At 40.7% G+C, this 17,587-nt stretch overlaps 1 protein-coding gene across 1 annotated transcript in view; it reads left to right on the top strand.

Moving 5' to 3' along the window:
• DNM3 (dynamin 3) overlaps window positions 1–17,587 on the top strand; it is a 552,421-nt gene that overhangs the window by 20,614 nt on the left and 514,220 nt on the right. Inside the window, exons 2-4 of the mRNA XM_088481814.1 lie at window positions 3,717–3,790; window positions 8,703–8,855; window positions 10,174–10,377. Coding sequence (XP_088337940.1) covers window positions 3,717–3,790; window positions 8,703–8,855; window positions 10,174–10,377 — 431 coding nt within the window. The remainder of the gene's footprint in view (window positions 1–3,716; window positions 3,791–8,702; window positions 8,856–10,173; window positions 10,378–17,587) is intronic.

Genomic DNA, 17,587 nt, shown 5'->3' on the forward strand with positions numbered 1-17,587 from the left:
CACCAAGCTCTCCCCCCACATAGAATAGATGCCGTATGCATTCGGTGGTGATCGTTCACTGCAACTTTCCCCCCCCACTGGACCCTGCGGCCCGCGGGTGGGGAAGGCACAGGACAGGCTGTTTTAGCAGGGAAGGCACAGGACAGGCTGTTGTTTTGGATAAGATTAACAGCATACAGATGTGTCCTTACACATCTTTGCTGCAGTCGCGCCAAAAAGCCCCTCTTGGCGCACCAAGTCCTGTGAGACTCTGCTAGCACCAAGTATCTTTTTTGCATCTTTTTTTTACAAAAATGCATAGTCACAATGCGCTGCGACTAGGATGCACCAGCAGACTGTGCTAATTACTTAAATATATGCTACACTTGTATATTTGTGTGCGACTGATTCTCTGAATCTGTATACTATGTGCTAGCAATGTAGCGGCCGCAGCTTTTTTAATTCCAAGTTCCATTGTGCTTCATATATAGACATCAGGTGCACACATATATACAAGTGTTATATCGGTGAAATCGGACAATTTTCACCCAAAAAAACGGCGATAAAGGCCGTTTTTCACCCAAAAAATGGCAATGACGGCAACCAGGCGAAAATGGAGAAAAATGGAGAAAAAATATTTGGAGAAAAGTTTTCTCCATCCCAGACCAGGAGAAAATAAACACAAAATCCCTATTTTTGGCTAAAAATGTGGGGATTTCTTTCAGAACCTTTGCACACCCCCCCCCTAATGATAAATTACCCCCCCCAAAAAAAATCGTAAGTTGTGAACTTTGGCGAAAAACGAATGTGCAAGTTTCGATGGCGAAAAAAACAACTAGGAAAGATTTTCAGTTTTCGCCGCTAATTGAATACTGCCCATTGATGCCCAACACTAGTAAGACACCCGACACTAGGCAAGTCGTGCTGCCAGGCGTATTGAGGCTAGATGTATGAGGACTGTACAGTTTTGTTCTCCCAGATGTGTACTGATGTTGCAGGATATTGTATCTGAGAGCATGTGTGGTACTCCATGCTCACCAGGCCACACTCTACATGTTCGTAATTATTTAAAACATGGGTAAGCAACCTGTGGCATTTCAGTTGCTTTGGAACTACACATCCCAGCATGCCATGCCACAGTTTCACATAGGTTTCTGCCTGTCTTCATTAGTCATTTCACCAATTATTTCTTTCTGAATATAAAACCAAAAATATATTGAATATTTTAAAGTGAATTAGGAGAACAATAAAATATTGTGTTAGCTCATATTCAGCCTTATAAGTTATAAAGGTTAATATTCTTTCTATATGGGTAAGATTGATATACCCTATTACTCCACCCCCACTAATCATTGTTTGTGTGTGATGGTACAGTAATTGTTAGAATCAGATAGAGCATAGATGATTATAGTAAGTTTTTCTTAATTGTATATAATATACAGTAGTGTCCAAAAATGGGTTCAGTATTATCTATTAGTATAGCCAAATAAAGTTAATGTCAAATCACCATTAAAACATGGTGTACATACCTCTGGCCATTCCTTCCTGAGATGAATGAATATGTTAGTTGATATGTATCAACTAACTTTATTGATCTCAACTCCATTGGCTAAGTCCAGTTATGTGTTTGGAGACCATGTGATCAGCAGTAAACAGAAAGCAATGGTCAGAGGTATATACTTTCTTTCCATGATAATTTATCTTACACTGGGGCTATTCAATTGTTTCCTTTGCTGTCTTGATAAAGACCAAAGTGGTTGAAACGCATCTGCAGGGAATGACTTGATGACCTAAAGACGTTGGCTTCCACTGTTTTCTGTTCTACCCTGTTCTATGACATCTTGCTCGTTCATCAACTTACTTACTAGCCAGATAGGTGATATATTTTTTTCAGTTGTGTTTTCCACTAAAGGAGGTTCCTCAGGGATTTGATGTACTGCAAGATACTGTTTTACTTTCTTTTTCATGATTTTGGACTGTTGATTGATGAACTGTACTGTATGTATAATACATTATTAAAATTAAACTTCTTTGGTGACTCAAACTGGAAATGTAATGAAAAAGCGTTATAGAAGTGCAGTTTTACAGGACTGGGCAGAAGCACTGCCACCACCACACTATAAAAGTAAGAAAAAGCAACAATCATTTGGATCCCAAGTTAATTATGATTGACGACTGAGTCTGCCAGTCATTAGGCTTAACTATAGCGAGAGATGGGCGCTATTATTGTGAGGGAATGGACAGAGTTTTACTGTTACTATGAACTATAGATGAATGTGAGGTGACAGTCATGCTTGTTAGGACCACACTAGTAGAGTGGTGATAAGCCCACTGTTACCGCTTCATGAGGTCTTCACATATAAAAGTTGCTTTCCCTTGAAGCTTGACATGCTCACCAGTACTTGGATGCCACAGGTCTTCAACTCCAAGTAGTAGAGGTTTATCACCACAATATACTGCCAATGTACTGTAGGATGGATAGGACACCACACTGGGCAGTATAAGTAAGTAATTTAGTAAGGCTGGACAGCTGTAAAGACAGAGGATAAGCAGTGTACAATATAAGCAGGTGGGAGCTCAACTGTAGGCACAACTCAGAAAACAGAGAACAGGCAGTAAAAACCATGACAGTAAAAACCAGGACGGTCTTGTTAGTTTTGGATTAACAATGCTGCCTCAGGGCAGGCAGATAATAGTGTTTAAATAGAGCTGGGTCAGGGCTGGAAGCATACAGATAGTAATGGTTCACAAAGTTGGGTCTGGGCTGGCGGCAGACAGACAGTAATCCAGAGACAAGCCAAGATCAACAGCAGAAGAAGTCAGCAAAATCCAAGGTTAGTATTAAGGCATCAACCAAAGATCAAAAACAGACAATGCTGCTTTAACTCATAGAAAAGCAGGAAACTATCACCAGCACAGGTTAAAGAGAGGAGAGTCTACTTAAACTATCAGGACCAGTAGGACTGTGAGATTTAATTCAACCTCCTTTCATTCTGTACTCATAGCACCTGATGAAAGCAGAGCAGCTAGGAAGGGAAGAGGACGCTCCCAGCTGTCATCCAGGAAACATGCTCAACAGTTTGGAGAGGCCTTCACGTTATCCGAGCAGGAGTTCGGGTGACGTGATGGCAGCAGTCCAGAGTACAGTGGAGACCGCCACTTTTCTAACACTTGTGTAGAAAATATGCTTTGCACATTCAGTTAATTATACTCTCAATGGGTCAGTGAAACAAAATCCAATTACATTTTCTGTTAGAAAGGGTAAAGAAGTTGGCACACCAACTTTTTTCCATATTTATGTTGTAGAAATAGGAAGTTATTTTTAATGTTTTTTTTATGAGGCTGTAATTAAGTGTTGACAGATATGCGCCAGGAAATAAACTTTCATTTCTATATATTGAAGCTTTTTGGTGATGTAAATGTGGTGATGCTGGAAGGTATCATTCCAGGCTGCTATCTTGTAATATCAGCCCTTGGTGTATGAATTGTTTCTCCATTTAATTTATGTTATAGTGTTTGCGCCCACTGGTGAGAATAATTTGTGATTGGCTATGCTAGATACTGTAAATTGGGTCATGCATACGTCCCTGTGTTGTGTTTTTTTTTTTAATAGTAATACAATTTGGTATACACTGCCATAGTCATGTGTGCAATTACATGAACCAGACATAACATTTTGTGTGTCCAAAACTACAACATATGTTAAACTGTGACCATTATTTTATGTTAAATTTTAGGGACTTTCTTCCGCGGGGATCCGGAATTGTGACAAGACGTCCACTAGTCCTACAACTAATAACTGCTAAAAGAGGTACTGTAGGAATGTTAATAAATACAGTTACATATTTTTCATCAAATTCCTTAAAGTATATTATATATATTGATGTACTTCTGTCCAAGACCTATTGTTTATTGTGGAAAAGAAGGGTTGTCATATAAATACATTCCAATAGACCATTTTAGGAGATTATCATTGTTGGGATGCAGGTAACCTTATTGTTATACTGTTATATACTAGCTGTTGCCAATATTTTTGTTATTTGAGGTGTTCTATTTGCATTCTTTTGGATAGGGGCACTGTCACGGGAGTGACTCATGTGACCAGCAGCGCTATACAGACTGGAGGCAGCAGCGCCTACACCCACCACTCACACCAATGTCATTGTGTGCCCTTGCACAGACTGCTATGTAGCCTATTGTATTCAAGTGAACGCAACCAATGCACCTCTCCCCCCACCCCTTAATCGGCCACGCGCAAGGTGCCACGCCACTCTCTTGCATTGATTATTCCAATAAATATTGTTTTTCTTTTTGCTTAGCTTTACCTTGATGGATTGAGATGAAACAAAGTGCAGTTTATTAATAGGCGTTTCCACTACAAAATGATGCAGTTTTCATGAAAATCGGTTCAGTTGTTTTTGCGGCAATTTAGAACTAACAGACAGGCAAAATAGGGGTGATTGAATTCAGCAGGAATTGAATAACGCCGGGAGGGAGCTCCCAGAGCTATTCAATTCAGCGTGCTGTTTAGTTCGATTAATGCGAGAAGAAATCCGACTAAAGCGCCGGCAGTGTAGCTGTTTTACGACTTAGCGAGGCGCTAACAGCCTCACAGCTGGCATTTTAGTCGGAGAATGCCGGTTCTCACGACTATACACCCAGGTTAAGTCGCGAGAACCGCCATTCTCCGACTTACCTGCTTCCAATCGGAGTAAACATCGCAGAAAATTAACTAGCTCCCTCCTGGTGCTATTCAACGCCCGCTGAATTTAATTGCCCCCAACGTTCTTATAATATTAGCATAGATCTATATATTTTTTTTAATTGCCACGGTAAACATAGGGTGAGTTTCAGTTAGCTGTGAGGTTCCATCCAGTTAAGTGCCAAATGTAATTCAACATAAAACATGGTTCCATTACTGGTTCCTGCTTGCGGCCTTATGGGGTGTGAGCAGAAAGATTCGAAAGCTATCTTACTGTAATTGCCACTTAAAGCACAGTCCACATCACACAAGGTTTTTTTCGGGGCCTTATGAGTATATTGAATCTGCCCTATACACTGTAGTTCTTCTATGTATTTTTATGTCTACATCTATTCCTAGTATGCTACGCAAATATAAAGATTCAAAGTTTTTGTTATGTATATTGTGAAAGGTGAAACGCCATTTCCATAAATTCCCGAACCTGAATGCAGTTAGGTGTATGACAATTATTTGGACATAAGATAAATGTCAGTACTGTGCATGCGCACTAAAAATGAGTCTGCATAGAATGTAGGCAGGTAAGTGGATATTGGGTGTAGTAAAGTAGTATTCACATAAGTATGACATATTTACTGTACATGTGTGCGCCTCCTCAGATGAAACTCTTGAGGCATATCTCTTGCGGGACTGCAGGGCTCGGGCAAGAATACACCATGATAATGATAAACGTCCACAGCAGTAGCTATTGGTTTATCTAACATTCCTCTTAGTGATTGGTTGATTCATTCAGTGATTAAATTGACACTCTACAACAATACTTCCCACAACTAACTACTATATTTGCATTAGATACAACAACATAGAAAAAGTTACCATCCGCACTGGACAATAGTTTTCAAGTTGCAGTACGGAAGATCTCTCTCAATAACCTTATTTATGGAGTTGTTTCAGCAATAGTCCATTATTTTTAACAGGGGATGCTGCCATTGTTAATTAAATCTGAGTATGTATGTAACAAAAAGGGGAAAGTAGTTGTCGTATCGTTGTACACTTCAAAAACATTTTTACATTTATAATGTAAACATAAAATAGTTTACTCAATGTAAAACTTACTGTAGTAGTAATATCAGTGTCAAAAGATTAGAAAGTGTGATAAAAAGACAAAATTCTGTGTACTGGTGAGCACTTTATAGATGTTATCTCAAATCTAACAACATTCGTCTCTTTGTGGGCACTATAATAGAAACATTATATATCTGTCAATCACTAGGGATGTTTCATGTTCTGATCCCACAGATTGTTCCATGTATTGTGGTGACTGATAGCACTGCAAAAATACTTGCAATAATTTACTGTATATAATACGGGCTATGGAACTGTAATTCCAATTACTTTAATCTACTATATTGTTAAGAGTCACGCCTGAGGGTTGGTTTGGGTAGGAACAGGCATGGGAGGCTGAAGGGGAGATCAGAGATGTGTGAAGGAACTTGGGAGGCTTGAGCCAGGACTTCCTCATATATTGATGTGAGGAGGTAGAGATACGGCAGTGGATGATGGCCCCGAAGGCGAGGACAGAAATAGAAAGTCTTTATTAAACAGCAGGTTGGAATAAGAACTGGAGATGATAATACTGAATGAATGAGCAAATCGGATTGGGACAGATGATTCTGGATTGAGAGCTGGGTCGGTTTGAGACCGATGTTGATGATTTGAAGAACTGGATGAATTTGAATCCGATATTGAAGAATTGATGAACTAGTTCAGTTTAGACCGATTTTTTCTAGAATTGAATAACGTAATTGATATGAGTTCGATATTAATGAATTGATGAACTTGATTGGTTGGGACCGATGTTGATGTATTAAAGAAATTAATTGATAAGAGTCCGATGAAAATGGGTGCAAGCATCTTTAAAAGTTGTTAAAGTGAATTATAAGAAACATAAAAACCGCACCTTCAGCAAACATCTGCAATGAAAAAAACACCTCAACCATACTTGCAGACCCCCAAAAGTTCATTTTGCTACTTTTTATGTTTGTACCCCCACTTTGCACTTTTTCGCCCCCTATTTCAAAGTACTTTTTTGGGGTGTTCCTCACTTTTTTTTTTTTACGCTGTTATCCTTTGGAGGGCTGTCCCAAGGGTGCAGAGTGATTTCCCCACCTTTGCACCCCAAAATAGTGATTTTGCACTTTTTTTCTCCACCTACTCAGAGGAGAATCTCTTTCGCCTATTACATTGCATTGCGTTTTCGCGTACGCAAAAAGTGTTTGCAATTGAATACGGAGATAAGTGTCCGCCTGGCGAAAAGTCGCAATCGGCGATACTTTTTCGCGGATTCATACTTTTCGATGCTAATTGAATACAGGCCTTAGTGTTTCATCAGTGTATGAGGGACTAGGGGGAGATGTATAAAGGTTTACTTGCAGTAGGCAGTTGGCTTCCCATATGGCTTCCTGATTATGATATCCCCATGCCCCCTCCCATTTTATATATCTTGATTGATTGTGTACCCACAATCTTGATGTAGCATGATTCCGTTTATAGTCTCCACTTTTTTTTTAGACTTTAGTGATTTTGTCCCCCCCACCTTTTATATACCTTTATTGATTTATTTTATGCTCACCTCATACCCCTCCTAAAATTGTTTTCTTCTTACTTGCATGGCTTCACTTCTGTCTGCCTCTAATCCTTGGCTGGGCTTTCTTTAGACTAGATAGGGTCAAGTTGTTATGACATCAGACTTCTCTACTAGCACATGTGCGACGCACAAAAGAAAATCACCTACGCAGCCTGTTCTTAAATCTGTCCCTGCATACTGCATTACATCATTTCTTTTCTCCTATCTCAGTTCATCATGACAGTGGGCCTGATTCATGTTTGTACGCTCATGGATCGCCTTTGCGAAAATATTCTAATGATTCCCCCTGCTGTCCAGTGCATAGAGACGCCCACTGAAAGCATCTCACATCCACCACTCACGCACATAACCGGAAAAATAGGAAACATCAAACGCAGATCAGGCGGCCATCAGCCTGCTGAGTAGATCTAACCTGTTGCAGACACTGCGGGTCTCCAGACCCGCAGAGGGCTCTCCTGCTGCTAGCAAGAACACAGTGGCTAAGTTATTCATGCCCAGAAAACACTGTTTAAATGCTACCGACACACCTGCGTTTATCTAGCCACACCCCAATACCTCCCCCGAAACGATGACTACCAGTCACTCACTTTGCTATCGAATTCTCTGTGCGAATATAATCGCAATACAGTCGTTGCATGTGTACAGTGCGGCTTATACTCATGCACAATGGCTAATAATCGCTCAATTTGTATAAACATCAGCATTTGCATACAAACATGAATCAGGCCCAGTGTGTCTACAGTATCCAGCCTCCAATCTTGTCTTGGACCCCTTCATGGGGCAGGGGTGTGGCATCTGCTGTTGCTTGAAGGTTTGTTCAGCTGACCTCTGCCATCAGAATAGCATGTAGCCTTAACTTGACACGGCCTATGTGAGCATTAGGTCCATTTATCTTGTTCCAGTATTCCCATATGCTCAAAGGAATATGACCTTGACTATAGGTAATCAATTTAACCATGACTATAGGAAAAGGGGTGTTAGTGGTGGTGCTTTTGACAGTAAAATCCACGGTCACATATATTTCCTGGAAATATATTATTTCTTGTTTTGTGTTTCTTGATTTGTGCATGTTTGAATATTCTGTTAGGTGAATTTAAACCTTTAAAATGTGATTGTATTGCTGTAAACTGTGGAGACTGATGAGAATAGCATATTTGGTCCAGTCGGAGCTTTGGACAAACTTGTACCTCTATGCTAGGTTTACAAATTTTATCATTCCTAAATATGCTGTTACTAAGGAGTTTCAAGCAGAGTATATACAATTTTATATATTATTTTAAACCTAGTTGAATGCACTTAAATTGTGTTGGCTAGGTAAAACAAATGCTCCAGTGTAAGGAACAAATGATGCAATATGCCATACTTTGTTTCATGTAGAATATGCTGAGTTCCTGCACTGCAAAGGGAAGAAGACATTCTCAGATTTTGATGAGGTTCGTCAGGAAATTGAATCAGAAACAGAGAGAACAACTGGCACAAACAAAGGGATTTCATCAATTCCTATCAATCTGAAAATATATTCACCAAATGGTATGTAAATTTATTTCAAGTGAGTTTGAATTTATTTTTAGGTATCTCTATGAAGAATGCTAAATATGATATACACACCATATGAAACTTCCCTCCATGGGGCATATGTATCAAAGCTTGATGTGAGATAACATTGTGAAATATATATCACCAACCAATCAGCCCCAAACTATCATTTCTTAAACACAGCCTGCAAAATGTAAGTTAGAAGCTGATTGGTTGGTGATATATATCTCACAATTTTATCTCACATCAAGCTTAGAGACATATGCCCCCATATCTTATGTAGGGTACACACTTAAGTGACCCAGAGGCCGGTCAGCCATAGCGCAGGCAGAGCAACCAATATATATCTCTGGCCAGACATCACAACTAGATGGGCATTTCAATTTACCTGCCCAGTTGTGATGTTTAGTATCAGCGGTTCCTGTGGCCAAGTGTAACTAGTTAGTCAGTGGGTTGCCTGTGCACACTGGCAGATGCGCACAATATATCAGCAAGATATATTGCATCTGCTGTGTACAGCCGACACAATATATCTATGAATGACGTCATTCACACACACATATATATATTTCATTATACAGAACCTGAATGTCAGGGTCATAGACATATTTATAATGGGTGCATACCCTGCACCCATTATATAGTTACCTCACTCCAGCAAGCGGGTCCTCCCTCCTCCGCGTCGCCAACTTCCCGGTGATATCTTTGGGAAGATCAGTTCCATGCAATTGCATGGTAGCCCCCCAGAAACACATATTTCATGAAAAGTGTATTCCGACGGACCAATCTATGCGGCCACACTTTCAATCCCCATCCGCGTACGTATGTTTTCATGCTCAGGTGCATTCACAGTCTGCGATTGCTTTTTACGGCACATGTGTAGTTTACAGATATCCGTGGGATCTATCCGCCTGTGGGCTTGCATCCAACTCAGAATCATCTCCTGTATGAGAGCATGTACATTATTGTTAGGGGGGTATAGCTATCTCCTTGAAATGAAATGCCCAGTTCGTTATTTTGTGGTGGTCATCAGGGGTACCCTGTACCGGTACCTTTTTAAAAAAAAAAAAAAAATCTAATTTTTAATTTTTAAACTAGAAACAGGAAGAAATGAATGAAATAATTTCAGAAATTAATAAAGTTACTATAAATCTTGTATAAGCTTGTAACTTTAGGCGAGTACTGGTACCTTTTTTCATACAAAAAACCCCCTGGAAATGCCCACGTTTCAGCCAAAAGCTTTCTGTGTTACATTTACCTGTTGTTGTTATTATGTGATTATGTTGCATATGTTTTTAATTTTTTTTTCTAGTGTGGAATTTGACCCTCATTGATTTACCTGGTATCACAACAGTTCCAGTTGGTGATCAGCCTGCAGACATCGAGTCCCAGATCCGAGAAATGATTATGCAGTTCATCGTTAGAGAGAATTGCTTGATACTTGGAGTCACTCCTGCCAACACTGACCTTGCCAACTCTGATGCCCTTAAGCTTTCTAAAGAAGTAGATCCTCAAGGTATCCATTTTCATTTGCTCTATAATTATTTAAAGGCAAATTTGTTAAAACCTATAAGGAAACAGTGATGATTTCTACCTATGTATCAATCGTCATTGTGGCCTCCGTTAAAGTGGATAACTGTGCTTCTTAATGGGAGGATGAACTAGACAGTCTACAGAGAAACTGCAGTGAAAAGATAGAAGGTGGATATGCAGTTTCATGAAGACAAACAACATGCTGAAATGGAGTATGCGATGCAGGAAAAGGAATGAGAGAGAGACAAATTAATATAGCGAAATCAATTCAGGCAGTGTGATTACTCTTAATAATTAGTGATGTGTTTTTTATGAAGATAAAAGGTAGGTACAGATGTGTCATTGGTCATCTAGCCTTAATACTCCATGCAGTTAGATATGCCTGGCGTGAGTGAGCTGCCAGGTCCTAAGCATGTCTGCTAGCATTGTACTGATTAATTTGATATGTGATACTTATATATCTTATATATCTGTGTGCGACTGAGTCTGTAAATGGAACTTGGCGTGGAAAAAAGCCATGGCAGCTGTATCGTAGGACTTTACATGCTGATTCAGAGACTCAGTCACACACAGATATACAAGTGTTGCATAGTATTATTATTATTATTATAAAATTTTATTTATAGGGTGCAACAAGTGGTCCGCAGTGCCGTACATACATCTATAGTAGGACAGTACAGGGCACACAGAACATTACAATACAGTAACTAAAACATAAACAGAACACAAGTAACAATTAGCACCACAATTCTCCATACACAATACGGCTGGGAAGTTGAAGGTTGTCATTGAAGTGCTAGAGAAGAGGGCTATGAGACAGTAGGGAGGAGGACCCTGGTCCTAAGAGCTTACAATCTAGGGGAGAGGGGAGATAGACAGATGACATGAGGCATGAATGTGTAGATGGGGACCTTAGGGCAGGTAGTAGACAAGGTAGAGATGGCTGAGGCAGACATGTTGGGGAGAGCGTCCTGGTGACGTGGTTATGTGGTGGTAGGGTATGCTTTGATGAACAGGTGGGTTCTCAGTGCACGTTTAAAGCTATGCAAGGTTGGGGAGAGCATGATCGAGCGAGGGAGCTCATTCCAGTGAAGCTGAGCGGCACGGGCAAAATCTTGGATTCAAGAGTGAGATGAAGTAACCAGGGTAGAGGAGAGGCAACGGTCATAGGCAGACCGGGGAGGGCGAGAGGGAGTATGTAAGGAGATTAGGTTGGAGATGTAGGGATAACAAATTAATGAGCACAGTCTCCTGGTGCTCCCAGTCGCATCGAATTCCGATTTAGATGTATTTTTTGCAAAAAAAGACGCCCGTGATTAGCAGAGTCTCCCGGGACCAGGCATGCCGAGAAGGGCTGTTTGGCGTGACTGCAGCAAAGAAGAGTGAGGACACATCTGTATGCACCAAATCCAGGATACTGTCTCATGTTCGGCTAAATCAGAAGTTCCCAAACTCTGTCTTCAAGGTACCCTAACAGTCCAGGCTTTAAGGATAACCATGCTTGTGTACAGGTGACGTAATTAGTACCTCAGACTTTTGATTTAACCATCTGTGCTCAGCCATGGATATCCTTAAAACCTGGACTTATAGGGTGCCTTGAGGACCAAGTTTGGGGACTTGTGCACTAAATCATAAAGGGTTTTAGCAAGACATGCAGAAACCAAACCAGGATTTTATGCTGTTTTATTGTTCAAGACACAGAGTTACTGTTTCCAATAATTAAAATGACTGAATAGAGTTTGCCATTTAAGCCCCACTTTTGAAGTGTATATATATACACTTTTCCTGCCTGGGGTGTCGCTCTCTGATCTGGTGCTTCTAGCACACAATAAGCTGGTGCAACAAACTTCTGATATGCCGACCAGTATATGCTAGAAGCACCAGAGCAGAGAGTGACACCCCAGACAGGAAAGAGGAACTGCTCGGGTTGTAACAGCAAACCCTCCAACATGAGCCATTCCATTAGGTACAAAATGCTCTGCTCGTGGACTTCCCTCTGAATGTATGATTGCAGACACCTGTGCTGAAACACCTGTCTCATCTATTACTTAGTTCAAAACAGGTGGCTGCTATTATAAATTAGGTGGGAAGTACAGGAGCAGAGTGTTTTGTACCTAATGGAATGGGTCATGGTGGAAGGTAGGTAACAGGTGCAGGGGTGATAGAATGAAGACTATACTATGGCACCTGTATTTGGTTTGCACTCTGCATATCCACCGGAGAGCTCCCCTGCACATCCTTAGGCTTTTCAGTAATTAGCAGAGTATCTTCATTCTGAATGACCAAAGCATGAGAAAGCCGCCGTGATTGATTATTATCAGCAGAGCTCCTAATATGAGCTTCATCATATCAGTTTCGTTCAATAGCAGCTGGGGGGGATACACATTTTTTTTGCACATTTATTTATTTTACTATTTAACATTAAAATCATCATCAGCCTGCCACTTCTGGTCTTTCTCGTGATGAATGTGATGCTTCCTTGATGGTATCTCAAGGATTAAAAAATAGGTCACTTGTAATAAATGAATATATTCAGAGAGCATGTGTTGCTATAAGCCACAGGTTCTCAAACTCAGTCCTCAGGACCCCAAACAGTGCATGTTTTCCATGTCTCCACACTGAATCAAGTGAAATAATTAGCTCCACCTGTTGACCTTTTAAAATGTGTCAGTGAGTAATGACTAGACCTGTGCACCTGCTGGGTGACCTGCAAAACGTGAACTGTGTGGGGTCCTGAGGACCGAGTTTGAGAACCACTGCTATAACCTATTATGAATGTCCTTTGAATTACTAGTTTGCCTTAGAGCAGGGTTTCTCATCTTCAGTCCTCATGGATCCCTAACAGTACATGTTTTATAGGTCTCCTCAGTATCACAAGTGAAATAATTAGCACCACATGTGGATCTTTTAAAATGTGTCAGTCAGTAAAGAATACACCTGTGCTCCAACTTGGAGATCAGGAAAACATACACTATTAGCTGTCTTTGAGGACTGAAGTTGGGAAACACTGCCTTAGGGGCCTAAAGGTTTATTTACTAAGGGCCAGATTGATAGACGGGCGGTAATGCATACTCTCATGGATCGCAGCTATTAAAATATGCTAATGCTTTCAAAACACTGCTGCCTTCTCATTTCCGTACGATGATGTGCAACAGCGTAAACATCAGTACCATTGACGTACAGCAGGCAGCCATGCTTTATCTGCGGCAGGTCTGACCAGCCACAGACTCTGCAGCTCTCCTGACACACACTGAGCTGCTAAAGAGATTGCAGTACCTATTTTATGCATGCCCACATGCTTAGAAAATTAATGCTTTAGATCAGGGGTAGCCAACCTTGGTCCTCAATAGCTACCAACAGTGCATGTTTTCCAGGTCTCCTCACAGAATCACCAGTGAAATAATTAGCTCCACCTGTGGATCTTTTCAAATGTGTTAAAGCCCCCATATACGGTGTGATATAGCAGCCGATCCGACGGATTGGAACGATATCGCTGCTATCTCGCTCCGTGTGTGGGTATGATATCGGTCCGTGCGCGTTCCCGTGTGATCGTACATTGCTCCTCCAGATCTTTCTGCATGTTCAGTTGATGTACGGTCCCATGCAGCGCTATGTGGGTGGGGGAGCGGGGTGCCAGCATATTGGGCATTCGGCCACCCGATCGCTCTGTGTGTGGAGACCTCCCGTTATGTCGGCCATCGCATCGCAAGATGCATATCGCACCGTGTATAGGGGCCTTAAGTGAATAATGAATACACCTGTACACCAGCTAGTTGGTCTGGAAACCGTGAACTGTTAGTAGTTCTCGACCGAGGTTGACTACCCCTGCTTTAGAGTGTTGTGGAAATGTAAAGCTTTGTAAAGCGCTGTGGAGTATGTGTGCGTTATATAAATAACTGGTAATAAATAAATAATAATACATTAATAAATGTAGCGCTTCTGTGGTGGACAGTGTATGTGTTTCATGATTCTGGATGAAGTTGCTGGTTAATAATAGAACAAGAAGCATTTTGTCTCAATGTTACGCTGGCTCAGTAATGATTTCTGTGCTGGCTCTGCATTTATAGTCAGACACTGTGCTTTTGATTTGAATTGAAAGTGGTCTTGGCAAACACTAACTCTTTTTTTTCTTTTATGTGCCATGAGAGATATTTTATCCATTCATTAGGAAGCATCTGCTCATACATTAAGAGTAGTTAGCTTCAAATGTATTTTTTTTTTATTACATTAAAAGTATAATTGGTGTTAGTAAAGGATGGACAATGCTGCAGTGGATTAATCTAATATGATACAAAACATTAATTGATTGAGCATAAGTACCTGTTCTTATTCTAAAATCATTGAAAGAATCACCTCATTGAGTATACTTAATGTAATTCTCTGACATGTTTTTTTTTTAACTGTATATGGACAGCTGCACAGTTTGATTAATGGTAACATATACTGGATGCCGGTTGGCTTTAGAATTATTCCAAGTAAAACATGTTATTGAAAGGCAAAAGAAAGAACTACCAAGTGGTTCTAATTCAGGCGCTGCGCAGGGTAGTGATCGACATGAAAAAATGCATATATAAGATGGAATGGATTATGTATTAAAGATTTTATATAAATAAATAAGCATAATTGGCAATCATTTGGCCACATTCATCATTTAAGATCAGAATGGCATCATATCCATAAGTTTACAAACAAAGTAATAGAGTCAATTGGTAATAAGCATCTGGGATAATCAACATATACTGCAATAAACACCTATTCCTATTATAGCCTCCTATGGTTCTGGAATCTATTGGCTGGTGTCACATTAGATATTATATAGATGGACGTCAGACAGTCTCATATAGTTACCACTATGATCCAGAAATGTAGGGGTCTTTAGCAGAAGTTATCCTGCATGCTTGTAGTCCCTTGGTGGAAATGGACCTTTGTGGATAGAGTTGCTGAGTGAATAGTCCCACAGATTTTTCAAAAAGCCTTTGAAAAAGCTGTGGGACACACAGGGAATTGCGTCACGAGCATTCTGTACTGGACTTTTATTTGCACTGGGACTCTACCATCATTTCTGAACACCTGGACCAAACTCTGGATCCTCTTTTACCATCTGGACTCAATGCAGCGATTTTGTCACTTAATATTCACTCAGCAACTCTATCCACAAAGGTCTATTTCCATCAAGGGACTACCATCATGCAGGATAATTCTGCTAAAGACCCCTACATTTCTGGATCATAGTGGTAACTATAGGACACTGTCTGACGTCCGTCTATATAACCTCAGTGAGGAGGCAGAGGACTGATCAGTTAGGATCCCTCTTCGCATCCCTGGAACTCTTTCCCAAATGAAGGAGCAGGGTCACGAGAATAAGTGCCATCTGAAGATGGCGCTTGTTCCCGCAGGCAAACTCCGAAATCTTTCAGTTTTCGGACTTTGCTGAATATCAGGTGGTCCATTTGGAACCCCTGATGATGAATGGCCCGGTGACTTAAATATGCCATCCTTCTCTCTTTCTCCTTTGTTTTTGTCTCTTCTTTTCCTTGCCTCTCACCCTCATGTTTTTCCCCTTTTCTCGCTTCTTTTTTGCATCTTTTCTTCTCTTTTTGTCCCTTTTTTCTATCCTATTTCTCTCTGTCTGCACCCCTTTATTTCTCCCTTCCCCACTTTTCTCTGTTCTTTCCATTCTGTTATTTATTGCCTCTAGCTGTGTATTTTAGTCTTATTTCCCCTCTGTTTATGCTGTATTATTTTTACCATCACCCACACCCTGCTCCTTCACCCTTGTCAGAGGGTGATCAGTCCCATGTTACATCACTCAGCACATAGTCAGCTATATCAGTGTGCTTGCACCTCCCTCCTGTCCATGTCGCTGCCTCCCACCTCCTCATCCTATCTGTGGGTAGAACAGCTATGACTGGCATTGTGTGTGTCTGTGTTTGTGTCTCACTGCAGAGAAGAGGAGCAGCAGGATATACCGGATATTTGGGACTTGTGAGTTGTGTTTTTGGCGATGAAGAGTCCTGTTTTTGCCTAGTGGGGCTGGTATTGCCATGGTTTACATCAATCTATATTTGTGCTGACAAAAGCAGGAGCTTGGAGTCTTATAAGCCCCCAGCCTTCACCATTGATCACCGCAAGAGGATTATATGTTTTGCTGTTGGGAGTCCCACATAGCTCCAGATGTAACTTTCCAGTGACAAGTGCACTTAGTTTCAGGACACTGGAACTCAAAAATGTAGAGATCCTAATACTGTGGCACAGAACGGTGTTCAGAGGATCTATAACCCCTTTTGATGAGGATATCAAGTGAGACCCGTCATCTGCATACACCTCAACAGTGACTGAGCAAAAAAAAACATTATGTACAGTTCTATTGACTGGTGAAAGTACTGTAGACCAGGGAGGAACTTTAGGTCTCTATATCTCCCCCTCCAGGGCAGCTAGAAAGGGGTTACCTTCGTTTGAGGTACTGCATTTACGTTATTCCGTGGTACTACACGTGATTGCCAGGCAAAAACTCTTACACTGCAGAAAAACTATAGAGTTTAAGGCAGTGGTTCCTAAACTGTGTGCCGTGGTTCCCTGGGGTGCCTCAGGGCACTTGCAGGGGTGCCTCGGGTTGGTGGTTCAGTACCAAACAAAATTATTTTTAGTCAGTGTTATAGGCAAAACCAGTGCTAATGGCTGCAAATCAAACAATATGTGGACAAAAAGAAGCGTAGCCCTGTGAACCACCACATAACTGAACCTAAGGGTGACATATAAGCATAATTTACTTAATTTTATTTTAGCTAAATTTCTCAATGAGAAACTTTTTGCCCAGGGGTGCCATAAAAAAAAGGTTGTTACTCTAAGGCGACGTGATTTGAAAAGGTTTGGGAACCACTGGTCTAGTGGGTAAATTTACTAAGATTCGAGTTTTGTTGAGTTTGCAATCTCGGGTGAGTTTAGGCATTTTTTTCAACTTGCAAATTTACTAAAGATAAGCTTGGAAGAGATTTCTCTCTTTACACTGAAAAACTTGGGTGAGATTGCAAACTCGATTAAACTCACCATCAGCCAAACTCAAAAGTACTGAGTATGAAAAGTATGAAAAAGATACAACGCGGGAATTTACTAAGAATCGTGATTACAATCACAGGTGTAATTGTAGCAAACTCGCAGCTAAATAAAAGTCTCAAATAGACCACCTGCAGAGC

Source organism: Taudactylus pleione, unplaced genomic scaffold (assembly GCF_031769625.1).
Source record: "Taudactylus pleione unplaced genomic scaffold, aTauple2 ptg000017l, whole genome shotgun sequence".
NCBI classification, from domain to species: Eukaryota; Metazoa; Chordata; class Amphibia; order Anura; family Myobatrachidae; genus Taudactylus; species Taudactylus pleione.